The sequence below is a fragment of the Dromiciops gliroides genome, chromosome 2, assembly GCF_019393635.1.
Source record: "Dromiciops gliroides isolate mDroGli1 chromosome 2, mDroGli1.pri, whole genome shotgun sequence".
NCBI classification, from domain to species: Eukaryota; Metazoa; Chordata; class Mammalia; order Microbiotheria; family Microbiotheriidae; genus Dromiciops; species Dromiciops gliroides.
The window spans coordinates 11,816,199-11,839,024 of NC_057862.1; the positions used below are offsets into that span (position 1 = coordinate 11,816,199).

At 46.1% G+C, this 22,826-nt stretch overlaps 1 protein-coding gene across 1 annotated transcript; it reads left to right on the forward strand.

Annotated features, from left to right (window-relative positions):
* The first annotated feature begins 5,997 nt into the window (after positions 1-5,997).
* On the forward strand, positions 5,998-19,884 carry ACTA2 (actin alpha 2, smooth muscle). The gene is made up of 9 exons (XM_043982665.1): positions 5,998-6,153; positions 12,864-13,020; positions 15,069-15,197; positions 16,357-16,467; positions 17,129-17,213; positions 17,620-17,781; positions 18,212-18,403; positions 18,793-18,974; positions 19,631-19,884. The coding sequence occupies exons 2-9, from the start codon at positions 12,892-12,894 to the stop codon at positions 19,772-19,774; spliced, it is 1,134 nt and encodes a 377-aa protein (XP_043838600.1). The 5' UTR covers positions 5,998-6,153; positions 12,864-12,891; the 3' UTR covers positions 19,775-19,884.
* The last annotated feature ends 2,942 nt before the right edge of the window (positions 19,885-22,826 follow it).

Consider the following 22,826-nt stretch of genomic DNA (forward strand, 5'->3'; position numbering starts at 1 on the left):
TTGCCAGGCAATTAGTTATTTTTTCTACCATAGCAACTTATTTTTTTCTTCTTTTATTTATTTATAACACTAATTTCTTAAAATTTTGAGTCCCAAAATTTCTCTCTCCCTCCAGTGCCTCCCCCTCTCATTGAGAAGGCAAGAAACATATCAATACTTCTTGTGAAGTACATGTAACTGGAAAATAATAAAATACTTTTATTTTAAAAAAGAATTCTTGTGAAGTCATATAAAGCATATTTCCATTTGGTTGCTGTTTCAGTCAGGTCCAACTCTTCATGAGCCCATTTGGGATTTACTTGGCAAAGATACTAGAGTGCTTCGCCATTTTCTTCTTCAGCTCATTTTAAAGATGAGGAAATGGAGGCAAACAGGATGAAGTGACTTCTCAGGTTCACCCAGCTAGTATGTGTCTGAGGTCAGATTTGCGCTCAGGAAGATGAGCCTTTCTGAGTTCAGACCTGCTGTTCTAGCCACTGTAGCACCTACCTGCCCTTAAAGATATGTATATATCTCTCTATAAACATTACTTTCATTTATCTGAAAATATAATATACAACATGTGTATACATGTCTCTGTAGTAAACACATGTACATACACACATACATTGTATATATGTACATAAATATATAACATACACATGGTCCACACATAATGTATATATATTATATTATACTATTAATCATTAATGGATTATTAAGAATTAACTGTTAATATTATAACATAAGTTGTATAAATATATTATATGTTTATACATTATGTGTTATATTAATTATATGATTACATATGATGTATATAATACAAGTGTGTATATGTATATATGTGTGTACATGTATATGTATTTGTATATACAGAGAGACAGAGAGAGAGAGAGCCTGGCACACAGTAAGCACTTAATAAATGTTTGTTTCTTCCCTTTCCCCTTGAAATGTAAAGAATAACATCATAGAATGTAAAAACAAAGATCTCTTTTGACAATCCAAAAGATGGCCAACTAAAAGAATGCACAAATGAAGGCAAAAGGATGAACAGAATCTACCCATTCTGTAAGGACAGGGACTGGACCTGTGTGTGTATAAGGAACTCCCAAGTGAGTAAACTCCATTCATCAGTGCAGGTTGGCACTTTCTCTGCATTTTATGGTTTTAGAGAGTTGTCTAGAGCACCAAGAGCTTATCTGTCTTGCCAGGATCTCATAGCTAGTTTGTGGTAGGGACCCGACATGAATCAATCTTCCAGGCTCCAAGGACTGTTCTCTCTGCACTTTGTCATTTCAATCAATCAATTGATTAATCAATCAATCGATTGATCGATCAATCAACATTTATGAAGTTCCTACTATGTGTCAGGCGCTGTGCTAAGTTCTAGGGATAAAAATGTCCTGCCCTCAAGGAGATTACAATCTAATTCCAGATCATGTAACACATGGTTCTTTGTGCAAAATGAACATGCTGGCTTTTTGTTGTTGTTGCTGTTGTTAAGAAGAAAGAAAATGGAGTATTTTAGCTTATTGCTAAATTGAACTGGGATCCTCACTGGCATGATAATCTCCACAGAAAAATAAAAATGAGAAAGTTAATGAAAACATTCTTAGAGAAGAGTGACCCTAAGATTTGATCCTTTTGTTTATTGTTTAGGAAGTTTTGTGGGTTTTTTAAAAATGGTGCTATTTTATGTATTGAGAGTTTGGTAGAATTTTCCTTTGAGTTATAGAAACTTAAAGTTCAGTCTTCTCATTCTTGACATCTTTTAGCCTGGTTCCTGGAGAATTCAACAACTCTTTGGTGTTCAACACACATGCATGAGATAGCTGCTCCCTCACATACTTGTTTGTTTTTCGCATTTAAATGTTTCTCTTTGTTGTGGAGGAATCAGGACAGAGGAATCAGGAAGGCTCAATCATCTGCAATGCCCTGTGTATAGCTTTTCTTTCCCCCTTATTCCTACAGGGTGTAAAACCCTGAATGTCATGTAGTGGGAAGCTGTGTGTTTCATTAGACACGAGGAGGCAAAATAGTCTCTTGATACAGTTATTCACTATATTGTCATCATCAATGCACGGTAGCATCTGCTTATGTGAATGAATACATATGGCACTGAGAAAATGCAATCACATGGATGGCTATACATAGCACTAATTAATATGGGAGCTAATCAAAGTGGTTCAATCCCACTGCTTTTGGATGCCCCAAACCTTTATTACTGTCATAATTAGACACATCTCAAATTACATCTGATGAAATAATTCAATAGGGAATGTGTCTTTGCCTCAACAAAGCTTCATTTGAAAGAGATGCAGACTCCAACACTTGACTTCCAAAAAGGAATCTGAAATAAATGATATGTCAAGTCCAATCATGGCAGGAGAATACAGAGGAGGCCAGCAGAAGGGCACTTACTCGTAAAAAGAGATTTCTGAGAGCAATTGAACAATGCGAGTCAGGTTAAATCTTACTTTGAGAATGAGAAGAATGATGAAAATTGACTGCCCTCACAAGCCAATATTACCTTTGAAGTAGGCAGTGTAGGCACCAAATTTTAATTGGGGAGTGTTAGATGGCTCATCACAATATTGGGGCAAGGAAAGAGATTAACAGCCTCTTTCAAAAACAGAACAGGGTTTATTAACAAGAACGAACTTAAAAACACAAGTAAGATTAGTAGAATTAAGGAAAAGGGAAAAAGGGAATGGGGAAAGGAACATTTTATGACCTACTATCACACCACTGCCCAGGGCTCAGTAGAGAATACAACTGCGTCCCATCTCTTTCCAGCTCAAATGCCAGAATGGCAAATCTTCTCCCTTCTCCTTCCCAGCACACCTCGGGCTGTCCACACACAGCCCCAAGATAATTGGCTGGCAGCCCTGACTGAGTTACATGACTGCCCTCACTAGGCTTCCAGTTATAATTTTGCCAGGCGAGTGATGATGACATGAGGTGCCAGTGCCATAGCGACAGCCAGTGGGTGGAGCACCATGCTGGTGCAGAGGCGAGGCATCTGAGCCCCAGCCAGTGCATACGCTGGGGGTTTTTAAAATTCTAGTCAAAAGATGGGCTCATGGGGCAGCTAGGTGGTGCAGTGGATAGAACACTGGCCCTGGAGTCAGGAGGACCCGAGTTCAAATCCGGCCTCAGACACTTGACACTTACTAGCTATGTGACCTTAGGCAAGTCACTTAACCCCAATTGCCTCACCAAAAAAAAACCAAAAACCAACCCACAAAAAACAAAACAAAACAAAAAAACCACAAAAGATGGGCTCATAAAAACCTCAAATCACAATTAATTCTTTACAGCAGTAAGGTGGTGTGGTAGGCTGGTTTTACCTGTCAGGAAGACCTCAAGTCAAATGTTCCCTCAGTCACTTAGTAGCTGGGTGACCCTGGGCAAGTTGTGTAACCTCTCTGTGCCTCGGATTCCTCATCTGTCAAATGGGGATAATAATAGCACCTACACACAAGGTTGATGTGAGGATTAAATGAAATGGTATGCATGAAGCTTTGTCAGCCTGAGGCATTATGTAAATGCTGGCTATTATGATAGATAGACAGTCTCTTTCAGATGAGCTCCAGCTTAATGTTGCCTCCCTGATTTTGTACTTGTGAAGCTGCTGTTTTAAACCCAGTAATAAGACCTTAAATCCACCAGTATTATGCTTCCTTCTACTCAACGTAGCTCGGTGTCTAGGCTGTCGAGATCTTTGTGAAGCCTCCCCCAGTTTCTGGATGGGTTAGCTGTCCCTCCCAGCTTTGCACTGCTTGCAAATTTGATAAACAGACTACCCATTTCTTCATCTAAATCACTGATAAAGATGATAAACCAGCTGAGAACCAAACAGACCCCTGGAGCACTTCACTGGAGACCTCCTTACAAGCTGGCTTGGATCTAACTACTAATGGCTGCTCTTTTGGCTTGGCCACTCAACTGGGGCCAAATGGCACTAATGTCATCTGGCCTACATGTCTCCACCTTTTTCACAAGAATAACACCAATGACCTTTCTGAGGTTTCTAAGGTCAGATTGGCATCCTGGAAGTTGCCTCTATTCATGGCTCGCCTTTAAGTCATGTCAATCAATGGACCTGAATGCGACCAGCCAATTAACTTGGAAGCTATGTGTGGGGACCACCTCTCTTCTGGTCCCACATGGAATTTCCGCTCGAACTGACTCAACCTCTGGCTCTTTAGAAGCGTGAGTGGCTAAGGGAAGGAGCGTGCTCTCTCTCTCTTTCTCTCTCTCTCTCTCACTCTCACGAGTGCATAGGTCTAAGCTGGGTTTTTTCTATTCTTTCAGAGACATATGCTCTATCTATACTGACTTCTAATATACTTTAATAAAATCTTAAAGCCTAAAAAAAGAAAAAAGAATAACACCAACAACTTTGTCAAGTGCTTGGCCCAAACCCTTGGGTGAATTAGGGAGGTGCCTACTTCAATCATATGATGGCTTCCCTGCTGGAATGGGCAGATGAGAACAATTTGTTCCAATGGCCATGAAGATGGCCCAAGCAGGTCCTAGGGAGTACCTAGAGCTTGGTCAGACATTGAAGACACCAAGCTCTTCCACTGCATCTCGGGCCATCACTAGCCCTCCAGACTTTTGTCTTGCCACTGGACTATGATGACTCTGGAAGAGAGAATGTGGCATAAATCTGCTTCACTTAAATACAATTCAGGGGCAAGTCAAGATGTCACCTGTGACGTCATCGGTCCTGTTCAGAACAAAGGATGAACAACAATCAGCAACAATGGATTAACAAGGCTGGAACCTATGTAAACCATATGTATGACATTTCTCTGCTCTACCACTCTAGTAAGTCTATCAACATCAAATGAGTTGTATCTGTTATGAATGAAGCACAGCTCATCTTCGCTCCTTGCTCTAGACATTCATCACCAATCCCTTTAATTTATCATGTGTTTGAGAATCTTGCCCTAAATTGATGTCTTAACCCTAATGGAAGCTAGGTGGGTCAGTGGTTAGAGCACTTGTCTCAGGGATGGGGGGAGGGGGGTGTCGAGGTCAGGGAGACCAGAGGTCAGAGTTCTTCCTTAGTAGCTTACTATGTGACTCTGGGCAAGTCATTTAACTCCTCTCTGACTCAGTTTCCCCATCTGTAAAATGGGAACAATGATGGTACCTTTTTCCAGGTACTATTATTAACAGGGTTGATGTGAGGGTCAAACAAGATAACATGCGTAAAGCAATTTGAAAACTTTACGGTGATATATAAATGGTAACTCTTATTAAGCACCTGCCTGCCCTCTTCTAGGAGTAGGGGGGCTGGATAAAGCCTTTGGCCCTTGAAGACCAGTGAGGTGGTGTGGTAAAAAAAAGCTGTAGTCAGAGCATGTGACTTTGAATGGAGGCTCTGCTCTTGATGCTAATACTCCAGATCCACCATCCACACAAATGCCCAAGTGACTTCCCTTAACTGAAGATCTGACCGTGTCGCTGCCCTCTGCCCACCCCACTCTTTCTCAGTTAGCTGCAGGGGCTTCCCATGACTGCTAGGATCTAATATAAACTCTTTCCCAACCTGACTCTAGCTTAATTACACATTTTGCCCCTCCATGCCCCCAGTGTGGTCTGGTGTGTCTAATCCTGCTGCCTTCGTGACTATGGGCAAGTCTCTGCCTTCTCTGAGCCCCAGCTTCTATCATCTGTGGCACGAAAGGAGTGGGCTTAGGCATCTTCCCACTTTAGAGCCTTGGACTTTCAACCTCCCCAATTCAGGGGGGCACCTTGACATGCTCTCCAAGCCCCAGGCCTCTTTGTGGCCCATTTACTGCATCTCTCCCCCCTTCTCCATCTGTGCTCCCCTCCCTGGGGTTGTGTCTCCGGGCAGCAGTCAGGGGCCTGAAGCTTTGTGTATATTCCTACCGGCCAGCCCAGCTCTGCTCCCGTCGAGCGGAATGCAGTAGCAGAGACCCGGGCCCTGGGCCACCCAGATGAGAGGTTTTTGTTCTGAGGTCCCTATATGGCTGTGTTAGCCTAAGAGATGAAGCTCAAGCCTGTCTCTGTTCCTTGTTTGGGAAGCTGGTGGGAGGAGAGCAGAGCAAGGGGCTATATAACCTACGAGCTTTCAGCTTCCCAGGACAAACGCCTTCTCTGAGGAGCAGCCAAGCCCAGCAGCCACGCTCGTTCAGGGTAAGTGAGATCAGCTGCTGAAGGTGGCTCAGGGAGAGGTCAGGGTCCCCTGGGCTCCAGGGGCTGGAGCTTGGAGCAGGCACTGGGGTGGGGGAGAGAATTCACATGATAGATTTGCACACAGAAAATGAATGCCATGTGGAGTCTGCTTGCAGACTTTTGGACGTAAGCCCCATCTGGCTGGTTGCTGGGATGGTCTGTGGGCAGGGATGGTCTGGGGGCAGAGAGGCTGAGCCAGCACCGGTCGGGGGCAGGGGGAGGTGGGTATGGTTCATGCATGTCAGCTGTAACATCCAGTGTGTACCAGCAAAGAGCCTGGGGCCAGAGACGGGGAGATTGTAGCCAGCTGCTTGGAGGCCGGCAGAGGTTTCCAGGGAAGCCCCCTCCATTTCGGAGTCGATCAAAGGCTTATTTGGCAGGGATGCTTCCCTCAAGCTGACTTTGGGATTGGCCTTTGCAAGGTTTCTGGAAATGAGGGGCTTTGATGCCCTGGCTCTGACACCGATGTCTGTTAGAGGGCTGTCGGCTCCTATGATGTGGATCCTCTCTGTAGTGGTCAGTAAGGGAGTGTCAGGGAGTGGTTAGAGCACTGGACCTGGAGTCTGGGAGACCCTTGTGAAGGTCCCACCTGGGACACTTACTCGCTGTATGACCTGAGGAAGTTAAGTCACTCAGCCTCCAGGACCCTCAGTTTTCCTCTCTGCAAAGTGGAAATCATACTACTATAGTACCCAACCCTCCCAGGTTGCCAGGAGGCTCTATGAGAAGATACAGACAAGGTGCCTAAATGGCCGTTGTGAGGGTTATTATTAGGTGCAGAGTGGCAGGATTCTAGTTCTCTCTCAGACCCTTGCGTGATGTAACCTCTCTGGGCCTCAGTTTCCCCATCCGTAAAATCCTGCCTTGTGGGTGTATTGAGTGGTTTGCAAGCCCTGCACGCATGTCAGAAAGTATAAAGACATTGGAGCCTCTAGCCCTGAATTTGGAGAGTTCCAAAGCCCCGGGTTCAAGTCTCAGCTCTGACACTTGGCTAGCCGTCCACCCTCAGGCAGGTTGCCGCCCTGGTCGGTCGGAGTTTCTTCAGCTGTAAAAGAAGGGGGCTGGACCAGCTCTCCTCTGGGGCCCGTCCTGGCTCTGCCCTCCGGACCGCTCCCCTGGGTGCTTGCTTGGCCTGAGGGTGTGTCTCAGTCCTGCAGGGGGCCTGGCTCAGTTCTTGCTCCTGGACCCTGGGGCTCCTGATGGGGCCCTTCACCAGCCCAGGGCAGGGCAGGCCTGAGCAGGAAGTCTGGCTGGGGCCTTTTTCTTGAGTGGATTTCTTCTTCCCATTTCATTCTTCATGCCTAAATATGGTTTGTTTTGGAGCCTGGCAAGCCTGGGGCTCTTGCAGCATTCCCTCCCCTCCTCCCCCACTCCCTCCCTTCCATCCCCTCCCCCTCCCCCCATCCCCGCCCCTCCCCTTGGGCGTTCTGGCACAGGCTGAGCTCCCGTTGGTTGGAGCAACCCCCTGACCTGGAACTTGGTTCCAAAAGCAGCAATTTCAGTGCGGATTGCCTAATTAGGAAGTGGTTTGTCCCAAACCCTCCCCTGCTCATTCAGGTTAGAGATGGGCTGGAGATCACCCACCGGCTGTGGCAGGGGAGCAACCCAGCTGGGTCCTGCCCCTCCCCACCCCCACCCCATGAATGCTTTGAAGAAACCGGATAAGCCTCCTTGGGCATATGAGCTCCCTTCCTTTATTTATTAGAAAGTAACAAGCCTTAACGTCTGTATAACATCTGACACCCATCCGCTCACTGGCGTCTCACAGTAACCCTGGGAAGCAGCTTCGCTAAAATGATCCTGCCCATTCTGTAGCTGAGGAAACCAAGGCTCTGCAAGGTCGAGAGAATGATTCGAGGTCACACGGCTGCTGGGGCTGAGGCTGGGCTGGATCCTGTCCATTCGGCGCCAAGTTCAAGCCCAGAATTTGAGCTGCCTCTCAAATAAAAACTCACCCGAATATTGTCCCTGCGTTCGGGTTTTCCCATATTCTCCATGGCGAGGGATGTCACCTTCATCCCGCAGGAGACTAGGAGGGCACCTCCAGGATTCCCAATCAGTGATGGAAGGCAGTGCTATAGGATGGTTACAAATGTCCCAGGGAGGCAGCAGGGAGGGATGCTCTCATAATTGTGTGACTATGGGCAAAACTCTTGGCCTGAACACACAGGATTACTCCAGGAAAGAGCTTTGTAAACTTCAAAGAGGCAAATGTGAGTTCTCATTTCTAAAACAATATTCATTTTTATCCATATCGTTTGCTTTCATATCACTTTTCTTTCTGAATAGACCCCTTCCTTCCCCCTTCCCCAGGGAGCCACCCCTTGCAACAAAGATTTTTTTACAAGGGAGAATGATAAGGAGTTCAGCAAAACACCTCCTCAGCCAAGTTTGAGATATATATCGGTCCATACTCACCTCGTTTGATTCAGGCTTGGCCCTTACAATTCCATTAAGTCTTTTCATTTGGAGGTGTGTGTGTGCGTGTGTGTGTGTGTGTGTGTGTGCACATGCGCATGTGACAGAGGGAGACACAGACAGAGAGACTTAGACAGAGAGATAGAGAGAATGCGTCTGAATCCTAATCAGTTGATTCTGCTACTATCTTCACAATGCTGAGAAAAATCCCATTCCCCATGCGGGCATCTCAGTTTCCTCATTTGCGAAATGAGGGGATTGGACCAGTTGACCTGTCTCCTTTTGGCTCCAAATCTCTGAGCTTGTGATCTCCCCTCACTTTTCTCTCTTTCTCTGCTGATCAGATCTGGCGAGAAGATGGGGCAGGGGTGGGTGTGCTGCACAGAGTCAGAGCATTGGCCGATGCTGAGAGTGGAACATGGCAAATCAGAGCTTGAGTAATTGTTTGGTTGATTTCCTAGACTTAAGAAAGTGATGGGAAAGTGTGAAAATGTTAATAATGAAGAGTAAACTTAAAAATGTCTTGATTTTGTGTGTGTGTGTGAAAGCCAATTGTTACACATTTCTGTACACTCCTGGTTGGGGTGGGAAGTGAGGTATTGAGGAACAGATGTGAAAGATAATTTGGTTGGAGAGAAGAACAAAATGTAAAAGGAACCCACAATGCTCTTGAATGTATTTTGAAAGCCCAGTGCTTTCCCCACAAATGATATTCTAAAAGTAAACATGTGCCTGCAAACTTCCCAAACATTTGGGAAGTGTAGAATTTCTGACTCTCCTACAGGACAGTAAGGGTTCAGCCCCTAGCTCTATTACCAGTGTAATCTTGGTCAAGTCATTGAAACTCCCCGAGCTTCAATTTCCTGGTCAGAAAAATGGGTCTAATTAATATGTGCCCCCACACAGCTGAACTGAGGTTCCAATGAGATAATACATGTAAAGGGCTTCGAAGCCTCTGTAGAAATGTCAGCGATTACTATTGTCAGACATTAACCAATAAATCAAGAAGCCTTCATTGTATGTCAGGAGCTATGATAAACACCGGGGACACCGAGACAAAAGTGAAACAATGCCTCCCCTCAAGATGGTTTGTTCAGGCTTGAGTATGTAGTGACTATGGTGCTGCTACTGGTGGTGTTCCCCAGCACCTCTCCCAGGGCCTGCGTGGCACTTAACAAGTGCTGAGTATGTATTCTCTGAATGGGCTGGATATTTACTTATACTCAAAATTGATTGGATTGAATCGAATTTTGAGATATTAGTTCATAAAGATCACCATCTTCTGCTTGTTTCTTCTTTTGTTTCTTCTTTTTTAAATCTTCATCTTTTCTCTTTGTCTTGTTTTCTTTTTATTTTCCTTCTTTCTTTCCTTCTTTCCTTCCCTCCCTCCTTCCTTCCTTCCTTACCTCTTTTCTTCCTTTCTCCTTTCCTCCCTCCCTCCTCCCTTCCTTCATCTTTCCCTCCCTCCCTTCCTCCCTTCCTTCTTCTTTTCCTAAACCTTGGTCTTGGATTGACGTATCCAGAAGAGATTTTCTTTTTCTTTTTTCTTTTTTTTTTTTGACTTTTTAAGGGAATCACCCCCCAAACTTCAGGCTTCTGTTTTCCTCTGGGACCACTCCTTGGAACTGTGGATCCCAACACTCTCCCACTCACAAAATGAAATTATTTCTAAACTAAAGTTCCCTTCCCCCAAAGTCACCTTAACCTAGTTGTTGGAAACCCATCTTACTTTAAAGAGAGGTACAGTGAGTGAAAAAGTATTGACTCTGCAATCTGCAGCCCTGGGTTCAAATACCACTTGTGGCTCCTACTACCTGTATGATATTATATAAGCTGCTTAAACCCGGGAGTCTCAGTTTTCTCCTCTGTTGGACCATACAACCCTGAGGTCTCTTGCAGCTTTTGAGCTAGGATCTAGCAACCTGCCCAAACCTGAATTCTTGCCCTGTGGCAAGCTGCCAGTGGAAGGGCTTTTCCCCTGCAAAAGTCTTTGCATCTCTTCTATTTCTGTTTAGGATAGTAGAAGGAATCCTAGGTTGCAAATCAAGAGTTATGGATTAAAAAACAAAAACAAAGGGCCAGCTAGGTGGCGCAGTGGATAGAGTATGGGCCCTGGAGTCAGGAGGACCTGAGTTCAAATCTGGCCTCAGACACATAACACTTAGTAGCTGTGTGACCCTGGGCAAGTCACTTAACCCCAGTTGCCTCACCAAAAAAAACCAAAACCAAAATCAAAAACAAAAAAAAAAACCCACACAAAAATCCCCAACCAAACAAAAAAGAGCTATGGATTCTAGTCCTGGCTCTCCACTAACTGGCTGTGTGACTGAATCCCTTTCCCTCCTCCGAGCTCTGGTTTCTTCTTCTCCAAAGTGAGGGGGATGGGCTAGATGGCCCAGTCCACACTCCACTCCTACCCTTTGGAATGTTCTTGAGTTATCTTGCCACCCCCTTGGGTTTCAATGAAGTGGGAAGGATATCAATCAATGAGCATTTGCTAAGCATCTACAATGTTCCAGTCACTTGGGAGACAGAGGTGATCAGTGAAACAATTTCTACTTACAAGCTGTTTAAAATCTCACAAGGATAAACTGCAGATGCTCAGATGAGAAAATCTTTCCCCAGAAGGTGTTGGTTGTTCTCCATGGCTAGGAGAGCCTCATTCCTGATGTTCACTAGCTTCATCTCTCCTCAGCTTTCAGAGCCTAACACCAATGCCACCTACTCCAGGCAGCTGGACCCAGCCCACTCCCAGTTAGTCCAGAGCCACACCCTTGAACCACAGTACAATGCTAGACCGTGCACCCAGATGTCCAAGGACTGGGTTTGGCCTTAAACTTGTATCTCCCCCAGTGGGCATTTGATCATGTTGGGTGAAATGAATTTAAATTTTTTTTATTGCTAAATTGAGCTCATTTAGTGAAGGTAAATGAGTCAAATTTTAAATGATTTCTTCAATATTTAGATGGAAAGGCAATGTGTTATAATGGATAGAAAACTACTCTCTGAGTCAGGATAATGTAGGTTCAAATTCTACCCTTGACTCTCTGGCTGTGTGACCCTGGTCAGATCATGTCACCTTACAATGCCCCAGGCAGGTCTCCAAAACTCAGAACAGGAGCCAGTCTGCATTGGAAGAAGGAGTTTGTACACACTAATGAAAGTTACAGACATCAATGAAATCATGGGTCTAGAATGGAATGATTTAGATGAGATTTTAATTTCTTTTAAATATTTATTTCTATCTTTTACATATGTAATGATTTTCAAACACAAAGCTTCCTTCCTTCCTCTCTTTCTTTTTTCTTTCTTTTTCTTTCCTTCCCTCCCCCTCTTTCCTTAACCTTTCTTTTTTCTTTTCTTTTCTTTCTTTCTTTCTTTCTTTCCTTCCTTCCTTCCTTCCTTCCTCCCTCCCTTCCTTCCTTTTTTTGGGCTTTCTAACTTTCTCTCTCTCTCTCTCTCTCTCTCTCTCTCTCAGAATTTTTCTTTAAAAGAAAGTATATTAGTGAAATAGAAAATCAGGTTTTATGTCCAGGTGCTTTTACAAGTAGTGTTGTGGGGGCAGCTTGGTGGCAAAGTGGATAGAGCACTGGCCCTGGATTCAGGAGGACCTGAGTTCAAATCCAGACTCAGACACTTCACACTTACTAGCTGTGTGATCCTAGGCAAGTCACTTAACCCCAATTGCCTCACCAAAAAAACCCAAAACCAAACCAAAAAAACCAAGTAGTGTTGTGAATACATCTTTCCTAGAACATTTCAGAATCTACAAGGGGCTTTGCCCACAACATCCCTTGGTTGGGGGGGGCGGGGAGTATCCTTAACCCCATTTATTTAATAAGGAAACTGAGGATAACCGTGACTTGTCACGGCTAGTGAGTCATCATGCCAGGAACCACAGCCAAGTCTTCTGACCCCCAAGTCCTTTGTTCTATCCCTCAAGTTCCCAAGTAGGGAGGGCTGCCTCGGGAGGGCAGGGCTCCTCCCTCACAGGACATCTTTACAAAAATGACTGGTCAATGCTCAGGTGTACTGGAGGGAGATTCTGTATAAGCTGGCCTAGCTGACCTCTCAGGCCCTTCCCAAGTGTGTGATTCGGAGAATCTATGATGTTGTGGTCTGCTCGCCCTCAGCCGGGTCTTACCCAACCAACCTGTGTGATCTGGGAAAAGGACCGCCTGGGTGTCCAGCACATAGCTACCTTCGAGGCTGTTTGGTTACAGGTGGGCTGGGTTTCTTCTCTCTCCCTGCAGGACTGTGTGAGGACAGCAGCTGGGGAAGATGTGTGAAGAGGAGGACAGCACTGCCCTGGTATGCGATAACGGCTCTGGGCTCTGTAAAGCGGGCTTTGCAGGGGATGATGCCCCCAGAGCTGTCTTCCCTTCCATCGTCGGCCGTCCCCGACATCAGGTGAGCCCAGCACTTGCTCCCCATTGGCAAGAGGGCAGTGCTTTAGACATTCCAATAGAACCAAAGCAAAAATCTGGGAAGAACTGGGACAATTCGTGGAAGGTATCTGTAAGAAGAGGCTGATTTCAGATTAACGTCAGGAGGGGAAGTGTCCTACCAGTGAGAGCTGGTTTCCTTCTTCCTGGTCATCTTCAAGAAAGTGCAGGATGATTATTCATCAGAGATGTTTTAAAAGGGATTTTGGTCCAGGTATGAGATGAGCAAGCTGTTTTTTGAGGTCCCATCCGAGTCTGAGACTCTACGAGTTTGTAAAGTGTATGCAAATTCAACATCTACATCCCAAATGTCCATAGAGACACACAGTTGCTTTCTGCCTTTCTGCCTGAAGGCTGTTTTGTTTTGTTTTTGAAAAATCACCATGTGGATACAATGCAGTTGAGGTTGGTCTGTGTCTGGCAGATGTATGTTATTCAGGGATTAATTAGAATAGTTTATGCTATATTTTCCTTGCTCTCTGACACAGTGTGCATCATTATCACCACCAAAAACATTTACATACTCTTCTGATTTATTTGGCACTTTTCTAGCTACAGAAATACACTTCCTCATCCTGGAGAATTTTGTCTAAAAAGCTAATATTATTGTGGAATAACAAAGGATAGCTTCATGCAATGTAATTTTTTTGTGGGGAAGATAAGATAGGAAAAGAGAAAGCAAGATGGATAGGGAAGTCATCAGGGGAAGAGTAACTTATCTTCACTCATTGATGGTGTTGTCATAGTCCGGAAGGTGATTTGGCAGAACCATGGGATGGGAATGGCCCAGGGGCAATATTTGTCTACACTAGGGTTTGGGTATTTAAGGGATACAGACCTTTGCCTGTGTACGGGTGATCAACCCATTATAGCTCTGAGTATTATTAATGAAATAGAGGCTGGTAAAAGAAGGAAGGAAGGAAGGAAGGAAGGAAGGAAGGAAGGAAGGAAGGAAGGAAGGAAGGAAGGAAGGAAGGAAGGAAGGAAGGAAGGAAGGAAGGAAGGAAAGAAGGAAAGAAGGAAGGAAGGAAGGAAGGAAGGAAGGAAGGAAGGAAGGAAGGAAGGAAGGAAGGAAGGAAGGAAGGAAGGGAGGAAGGAAGGGAGGAAGGAAGGGAGGAAGGAAGGGAGGAAGGAAGGGAGGAAGGAAAGAAGGAAGGAAGAAGGAAGGAAGGAGGGAAGGAAGAAAGGAGGGAAGGAAGGACGGACCAATGTTGAGTACTAACATCCTATCTGCCTCCAGTAACATTATCCCCAACAAGATGTGATGGCTTGGGGGGAGAGGGTGCTCTTTCTTGGTGTCTTCTGTGCTCAGGGCCATAACCACACCCAAGTATTTGACAGCAGTGCCCTATTAGGGTCTGTCCCAAGCACAGGTAGAAATTGTTTTATCCCCCTCCTCCTTTCACTCACTTGCATTTCTACATGCCCCACACCTATTTGGGGAACTAATTCATTCACAATTTTTCCATAGCTTTTGGACTAAACTGTTCTCTCTGTAATTGGGGATTGAAATGCCCCTTTTTAGATAGGTCCCCCCATCTTTCATTGATGCCTTGATGTGACACTGAGGTTCCCCGGGTTCTCAAAGACCTTGCCAGTACAGCACATTCTCTGGTAGGTCCTACCAAGCTGGAAAAGCTCGATTCTGTCTGTTATCCAAGGTCTCATCTAGCTAAGTTTGGAACTGTTCTTTACCAGAAGACTCTTTTTTGGTCTGAGCAGCTCACAAAGTCCACCTTCCATGATATAGAAGGGTTCTGGTGTACTTCAGCTAAGGAGTGCTAACACCAAGGAATGTTGGGTGTTTGAACTTCCCACTATGAATTAGGGCAATTGACAAATTGGATGGAGAGTCACATGGGCCCTCGTGGGAAGAAGATCTGCATCTCATCAACCCAATGGAACACAATCAGAAGAGTGTCCAGGGCTAGAGACTTTACTCGTGTCTTGTTTCATTAAGCTTCTTTCAAAGGTCTTATGAGAGAATGACTTTACCTTTCTTGTACTTTTCAGGGGGTGATGGTGGGCATGGGTCAAAAAGACAGCTACGTAGGGGATGAAGCACAAAGCAAAAGAGGAATCCTGACCTTGAAATATCCCATAGAACATGGGATCATCACAAACTGGGACGACATGGAGAAGGTACTGGCCATTGGATGAAGGGTTCAGCACATAAGGTCTGTTTATTTTAGCCCAAGGTTCCAACCCCCCAGATATCAGGCTGGTTGACCTCTAGACTGTCACTGGGTTAGTCTTTGGCTGATAGTGAAAATCATTAAAAAATGTTTCTCAAAGGAAGTCTACCTTGTTTGACTCAACTCAATGAATGTTTTTTAAAACCTCATCAGAATTGGGCATGAGGCTAGGCTCTGGGATGCAAACACAAAAATGAAATAGGCTCTGGGGGAATTTTCATTCTTTTGGGCATGGGAGGGATATGACACATACAGAGAAAACTAAAAACAAAGAAATCACTCTCTAAGAGCATGAATCCACCCTATCTTGCACCCATTCATCCAATTCTTTATTTGAGGTTCATTGATGGAGTGCTCACTATTTTTATCCTTAGGCACAGATGAGGGTTGCATGGGATGGGCATTGGATGGGCTTCAATCTGCCTCACCAGAAGGAATGTCCACCAGGAGGAAATCTCAATGCTACCAGAATACGGGGATCCTTAGCTCTTGGAGGGAAGGGACTGTATTATTTTTGTCTTTTTGCCCTTGGTGACTACACAGTTCCTGGCACATAGTGGATGCTTAATAAATGCTTGTTGATTGATTGATCAGTTGCTATGTGTGAGGTTCTTGGAGGTGCTATAGGGGTCACGAAGAAGAAAGGTCCTGCCCCTGTGGAGTTTATAGTCTTATTACTTTTAAAATATTTAAATGTTATATTGATGCTTTAACTTTCCAATGACTCACTCTTCCACTCTTCCCCCACCTACAATAGAATATTCCCTGGTTTTTAAAAAAAGTGGTGAAATAGAGCAAAACTGATCAACCCATTGGCTATGTCTGACAATGTATGCCTTTTTTAACATCCATAGTGCACCACCTCGTAATAATAAGTAGGAGACCGAGCCTAATAGGGAAAATAAAGCACAAACATCGCTTGTAAAATGGGGTTAATATTTCTACCATCTACTTTCTTTATGAAGTTGTTGCATGGAAATCTTGAAGCCCCATAGTAAAGCCATGATCAGATGAGGTGCTCTACTGCCCTCTACGGGCCTAGGGAAGATCTCTTGTGATCATGGGGTGGCAATGATCTCTCCTTTCTTTTCCTTGATTCCTGGCAGATCTGGCATCACTCCTTCTACAATGAGCTGCGTGTGGCCCCAGAAGAACACCCTACTCTGCTCACTGAGGCCCCCCTGAACCCCAAGGCCAACCGGGAGAAGATGACTCAGGTACAGCCCGGCGTGTGGTCCTGCTCATCTCTGAGCCTCTCGTGTGTGTGTGTTTTGAGGGTAGATCTTGTGAACTGGGGCTTCTGGGCAGGGCAGAGACATTTGTACTCACCCGAGACAGAGGGGCAGAGAGATCACCAGCTGGCCCTGAACCCCTGAGTCCCACCTAACACTGGCGGGCTCTCCTACTTCCTAGAACAGGACGGGGGAAGTTTCATGTCCGTCACTGGGTGGTTTGCTGCCTCTGGTTGAAATCTTACACATTCCAGCTACTTGACCTTTGGCTTAAGCATGCTCACTCCAGCTCTCCCCTCTCTGTGTTCTATAAGGCCGGCGTGGCTGAGCAGGGAGTATGTTCTTTACCCCCTCCCTCCTTTGATTGGCTGCAAAATTAAGAAGAATAGTGATAGAATTTTTAAAATGGCACTACCAATTCACTCCAGCACTTGGCACAGTGCCTGGCATACAGTAGGCATTTAATAAATGCAACTTCAATTCAAGAAGCATGTATTAAGCACCTTAAAACAACCCTCCCCTCTCCCACAGTTCCTATTTTTATCCCCAGGGGTGGAGTGTCTCTCATCAAATACCTCTCATCGTCTTGAAAAGCAAGTGTTTAATGGGAATGACTGTAATACTAAGGTTTGCATTCTTTTTGCAGATTATGTTTGAGACTTTCAACGTGCCAGCCATGTATGTTGCCATCCAAGCTGTCCTGTCCCTCTATGCCTCTGGACGTACAACTGGTAGGTGACCAGGAGAGGCCAAATACCCCAGTTTGAAGGAAGGGACAGTCATTACTATTTTGGCTACAATTACACATGGGGTCCTCCCATAACCTACCTGTCTAAAGGCTCACTGTGTCCTAGAGGGGAGGCTGGGCTCTGGGAGGCTCTGCCAAAGAAGCCAGCTCTGTCCCACCAGCCCTATATGCCAATTCTTGGTGTGCTATTCAAGGACCAGCAGATGAATTTTTTTTTGCCAAAGCCATTCAGCAACAATCTACTAGGTTGTAGAGGGGTTGCAATGTTCACAATGTGTAAAAGCTTGACTCCATCACCTGACCAAGCTCAGGCCAGTGTTCCTCCACTGTAGGAGAAAGAGCCTTCTTCCTTCCCCCAGTGATGCCCCTCTCTGTGGCTGTCCCCTCAGGTATCGTGCTGGACTCCGGAGATGGCGTCACCCACAACGTGCCCATCTATGAGGGCTACGCTCTGCCCCACGCCATCATGCGTCTGGATCTGGCCGGCCGAGATCTCACCGACTACCTCATGAAGATCCTGACCGAGCGGGGCTACTCCTTTGTGACCACCGGTACGGGATGCTGCGTTCTACTCCGTCCCCACTCTAAGTGTTTATCGATATCCTCTATTCTTGCATCCACTTCATCCCCAATATGTCTGTGCACTGTCCTCCCTCTCCACTCTTTGTTATAACAAAAGATGATCAGGAGAAGGGGAGGAAAAATCAACTCAGAAAAACTAATTTATACGTTATGTCCTATAGTATGTGCAGTGTTCCGCACCAATTGTCCCCCACTTCTGCAAAGAAGGGGGTTAAGCCTGGCCATTATAATTCCCCTCCCCCCTTTCAAGGTTCATTTCCTTTGTATGAAGGAACCGCCACCCCGACCCCTGCCCCCCGCCCCTGCCCCATGTACTCACAGCCTTAGAGAGAAGACATTAGGCATCATAGCCTGGGCTCCCCTCTCTCTAAAGTGCTGAGGGCTGATTCTTGTTGACAGCTGAGCGGGAAATTGTGCGTGACATCAAGGAGAAGCTTTGCTATGTGGCTCTGGACTTTGAAAACGAGATGGCCACGGCTGCATCTTCCTCCTCCCTTGAGAAGAGCTATGAGCTGCCTGATGGCCAAGTGATCACCATTGGGAACGAGCGCTTCCGCTGCCCAGAGACCCTCTTCCAGCCCTCCTTCATCGGTAAGAGCCCCTGGGCCTTTCTTGGGCAACTAGGTTTCTTTCTTTAGGGTACTCAGCATAGTGCTTGGCACATGGTAAGCACCGTGTAAGTGTTATCTCTTCTTCATTCTTCTCTAATATTATTATTCTTGATGATGTAGTGGTGGTGGTGGTGATGTGAGGAGGCTCTATCCTTTGGTCCTCTGGGAGGCTGGTTAGCCAGGACTCCCATTTCTTTTACAATTAAGCATGGATTAAGCCATGCAAAGACTACTCTTCTTGCTTTTCAGAGGACTCTGGGAGTCGCAGAGTCCTGTTCCTTACTTCTGGCTATGATGTTTGTTGTTCTAACCTCTGGTTTCTCATATCCTCCCCTCAATGATGTGGCTCCTGTGGCTTCCTTCCCCCAGGGATGGAGTCTGCAGGCATCCATGAGACGACCTACAACAGCATCATGAAGTGTGACATTGACATCCGGAAGGACCTCTATGCTAACAATGTCCTGTCAGGGGGCACCACAATGTACCCAGGCATTGCCGATCGGATGCAGAAGGAGATCACAGCTCTGGCACCCAGCACCATGAAGATCAAGGTAAGGGAAGATGCCTTGTCCCCTAGTCCCCTGTGCATGGAGCCCTAACTCTGCAGAATGTGAAGTCAAGTAGAACTCAAGGACCACCAAGGTGATCCTGAAGGGTTTATCTTAATGCCAGAATGGGAGGGAAACCTTGGAAGCATCACATGGAGAGTGGGAAAGGAACTTAGAGGTATCTGGTTGGGCCCCTCCTTTTATAGAAGAAGAAATTAAGTCAGAGAGGAGAGAGAGAGAGAGAGAGAGAGATTATTTTTACCATGGAGACAAACATAGCCAGTAAATAGCAGGGGCAGAATTTGAACCCAGGTCCTCGGACTCTGAATCCAGTATACTGGAGGCTAGGGGTTCAATTCCCCATCTGCCGTTTGCTACCTGTGACTCAGGGAAGTCACTGAACCTCTTTAGGTCTCAGTTTCCTGTAGGGTGTCCTGGATAACTGATTGTTCTAGAACTATCTGGTCTCAGGAACCTTCTCTTTAAAGACGAGGAAATCGGGGTTCCCTCTGGCCCAGAGTCTCCTAGGGAGCTGTACCGGAGCTGGGAGTCGACCCTGGTTGCCATGGCACCGCTTCCAGGATCATAGGCGCTCCCCGCTGACCTCGGCGTCTCCATCCCTAGCCCTCTCTCTTTTGTGCTTGCCATCCTTCCTGCAGATCATCGCCCCTCCGGAGCGCAAGTACTCGGTGTGGATCGGCGGCTCCATCCTGGCGTCTCTGTCCACCTTCCAGCAGATGTGGATCAGCAAGCAGGAGTACGATGAGGCCGGCCCCTCCATTGTCCACCGCAAATGCTTTTAAGTCCGTCCCGTTTGCCGCCCGTCTGTCCTCTGCACACAACTGTGAATGTAGTCAGGAATCCCCGCTTGCAGCTCCATTCCCAAACTTTCTGAATAAAGGCTCTCACTGGATTCCGTGTGCTTCTTAAGTAAACTGAACTGGCAACGGGCAGCAGGCCTGGCCTCGGCCACTGCTGTCAGTACGCCCTCTTGTGGGAGGGCGCTGCGTATGACACCAGCAGGTGTCTGCTTCCTCTCCTGGGGATGAGCCAGGGACCTTCAGTGGCTTCTCTGAGACTAGCTCCAGGACTCTGATTCTGGATCCCCTGGGTTTTCTGGGGTCCTGCGCTGCCTCTCTGGAATTCAGAGGCAGAAATGCCCATCATGACACAGAAAAGCATTTTACTCAATATCTATTCTTAGGCTCCATCTATTTAAAGCTAGAAGCCATCTCCCTTCCCAGATCAGGTAACTGAGGCTGGGAGAGGGGGAAGGGATTTGCCCAAGGTCACGCGGTCCATAGAATCATAGATTTAGAGCTGGAAGGGGCCTTAGGCGTCACTGAGTCCAATGAGGAAACTGAGGAAGTCAGAGAAGTGAAGTCACTTGCCCAGGAACACACAACCTGTAGCTGTCTGAGACTGGATTTCCTTCACATGTAAAATGTCTGGCCCAAGGCATTAAACCAGTGCTTTTTTGTCGGTCAATGAGCATTTTTTTTTGCACACGTCCTATGAGCCACACACTGTGCTGAGGTGATACAAAGAAAGGCAAAAGACAGCCCCTCTTCTCAAGGAGCTGACAACTAGAAAGAGAAATGCCAGCTACACCCCTTATTTCACATAGGGTGACCCTGAGGCAAGGGGAGGAGTGACTTGTCCAAGGTCATCACGCTACCAGCAAATAGCAGGGTAGGACTGATGACGGTGCTTTTACTTCTGGTCTCCCATGGCCATCATGAGGATGAAACGAGATCATATAACTATAAAGTGCTGCCTAAATGCCTATGGTGCCGATGATGACATAACTCACTTTGCAAACAGTAAAGCCCTAGGGTGAGGTCAGCTCCCACTGCTGCTTCACAGTAGCAATCACTTACACCCTCTTAGCTTTAGAATTGGGTGCAGAAAAAAAAGAACGAATTGTCCTGCTGGTGAAACCACTATCTTACCTTTTTCTAGAAGAGGGAGAACCGGCTAACACCCATGTCTGGAAGTCATCAGCTTGTCTATATCTGAGTCAGCCTCCTTCAAAGGATGACTAATGCAGCCTCAGAGAGCCCAAAAGATATGAAGGGAGCTCAGGTGAATTGGACTGGAGAGATTCCAAGCCCTTTTTAGCATGAACCTCCTCTAATCAGACAGAATTTAGCGGTTCTCTGAGCTCATTCAACCTGGGGAGGCTGAGTAGGGAAGATCTGCCTCACCTAGGGGGGAGAAGGTTTCTCTATCTCCTCCTCCAGACAGCATCATACATAAGTGGCTCTGGTTTCCATTAAACACCCCTTCATTTCTTTGTTTAAAACCCCTAGAATCTAAGATCTGACAGAGCTGCAACCAGGATGGGGGAGCCGGAGCTCTGGCCCAGGCCTAATGAACCGATCAACCAGCATTCACTAAAGTGCCTGCACTGAGCTGGCACTGGGATGCAGCTGACCCTTCAGTCTAGTCATCTGCTGGGCATCGTGCCTTTGGGGTGAGCCTCTCCTCTCTCACCGAATGCTCCTGTGGGGTCTCTCAAGCCGTGTTATCTTTACTATTATTATTATCACTATTATCTCAGTGGCGGGAAGCTGCTGAAACAGTAGAAAATGGTATCAGGGAGAAGCAGGTCTCTCCAGGTAGAGAACTGCCCACCTGTTCTCCTGGCTCCGAGGAGTTATTCCCTTTCAGGCCAGAGGGGGCAGCAGAGGGCAATGCAGTCAAGCCCCTGCGGCGTTTCCCTAATCTCGAGCTCTAGAGGGCGCTGAAGAGCAAGGTATGCACACTCAGCCAGCTCTTTAAACAGCGCGACGAGCAGCTTCTAGCAGCTGCAGACTATCCTCCAGTGAGCTCCCAGCAGCAGCCACCGAGCCTGTCTGACCCTGAAGAGCTTTTCTCTGCTTCTTTCAAGCACCAGGGAGCATTCTCTTCTCTGAGCTGCTCATCCGTCTTCCCTTCTCACTCAGTTTCTCAGGTGGTGTCTTCTTATTCTCCTGATCTGGCCCCAAATTAGCCCCTCCTCCCGTCCATCAGCTCATACATAATCGTAGGTAAGAAACCTCAGATTAATTCACTATTGTGTCTGGTGTGACGCCGACGAGACATAATTTTCCCATTGTCCCCAAATAGTTCTTTGATTTGTAGTTTCTTAGCTACAACCTTAGAACCCTAAAAACAGTTCTACGTAAATGAGTGAATGGAGAAGAACGCAGGGCAGGCATCCGTCTCACCTGCAGGCAATACTCGCTCTTTTTAAGTAGTCTGTTCCTTCCGAAACGGGAGTATTTGAGGAGCTGTTCTTTTCCACGTACTACTTTTAGAGGATCCAGAAATCTAGAATTAGAAGGGACTTTAGAGATCATCCATTTTCCTTCCCCCCGTTTTGTATGAGGAGAAATGAGGAGCAGAGGAGGAAGGGAATAAGCATTTACATGGCACCTACTATATGCCAGGCACTGTGATAAGTGTTTTACTAATATTTTATCTTCCCAACAACCCTTTGAGGTAGATGCCTGGTTTTATCCCCATTTTAAAGTTGAGGAAACCAGGGCACAGAGAGGTTAAGTGTCTTGCTCAGGGTGACACAGCCAGTAAATATCTGAAGCTGAATTTGAACTCAGATCTTCCTGACTCCAAGTCCAGCACTCTAACCACTGTGTCACCTAACTGTCCTGAGAGAGGTTAAATGATTTGTCCAAGGCCAGGTAGGTGGAAGTGATGGAATCAGGATTTGAATCCAGGTCTTTTGAATCCAGAGCTCTTACAGCTTTACCACATTGTGTTCCTTGAATCAATATACTTTTCTGTCTCCATGTGAAAGGGCAGCATATAGGTGCATATAGAATGCAGAAAAATCAATATAAGGTAGTTTGG

What these genes read in the sequence shown, in the direction of transcription:
- ACTA2 (XM_043982665.1), top strand. Translation starts at nt 12,892, where the DNA reads ATGTGTGAAGAGGAGGACAGCACTGCCCTGGTATGCGATAACGGCTCT. An exon ending in TCGGCCGTCCCCGACATCAG is followed by an intron (nt 13,021 to 15,068) that starts GTGAGCCCAGCA and finishes TGTACTTTTCAG; the next exon opens with GGGGTGATGGTGGGCATGGG. An exon ending in TGCCTCTGGACGTACAACTG is followed by an intron (nt 17,214 to 17,619) that starts GTAGGTGACCAG and finishes CTGTCCCCTCAG; the next exon opens with GTATCGTGCTGGACTCCGGA.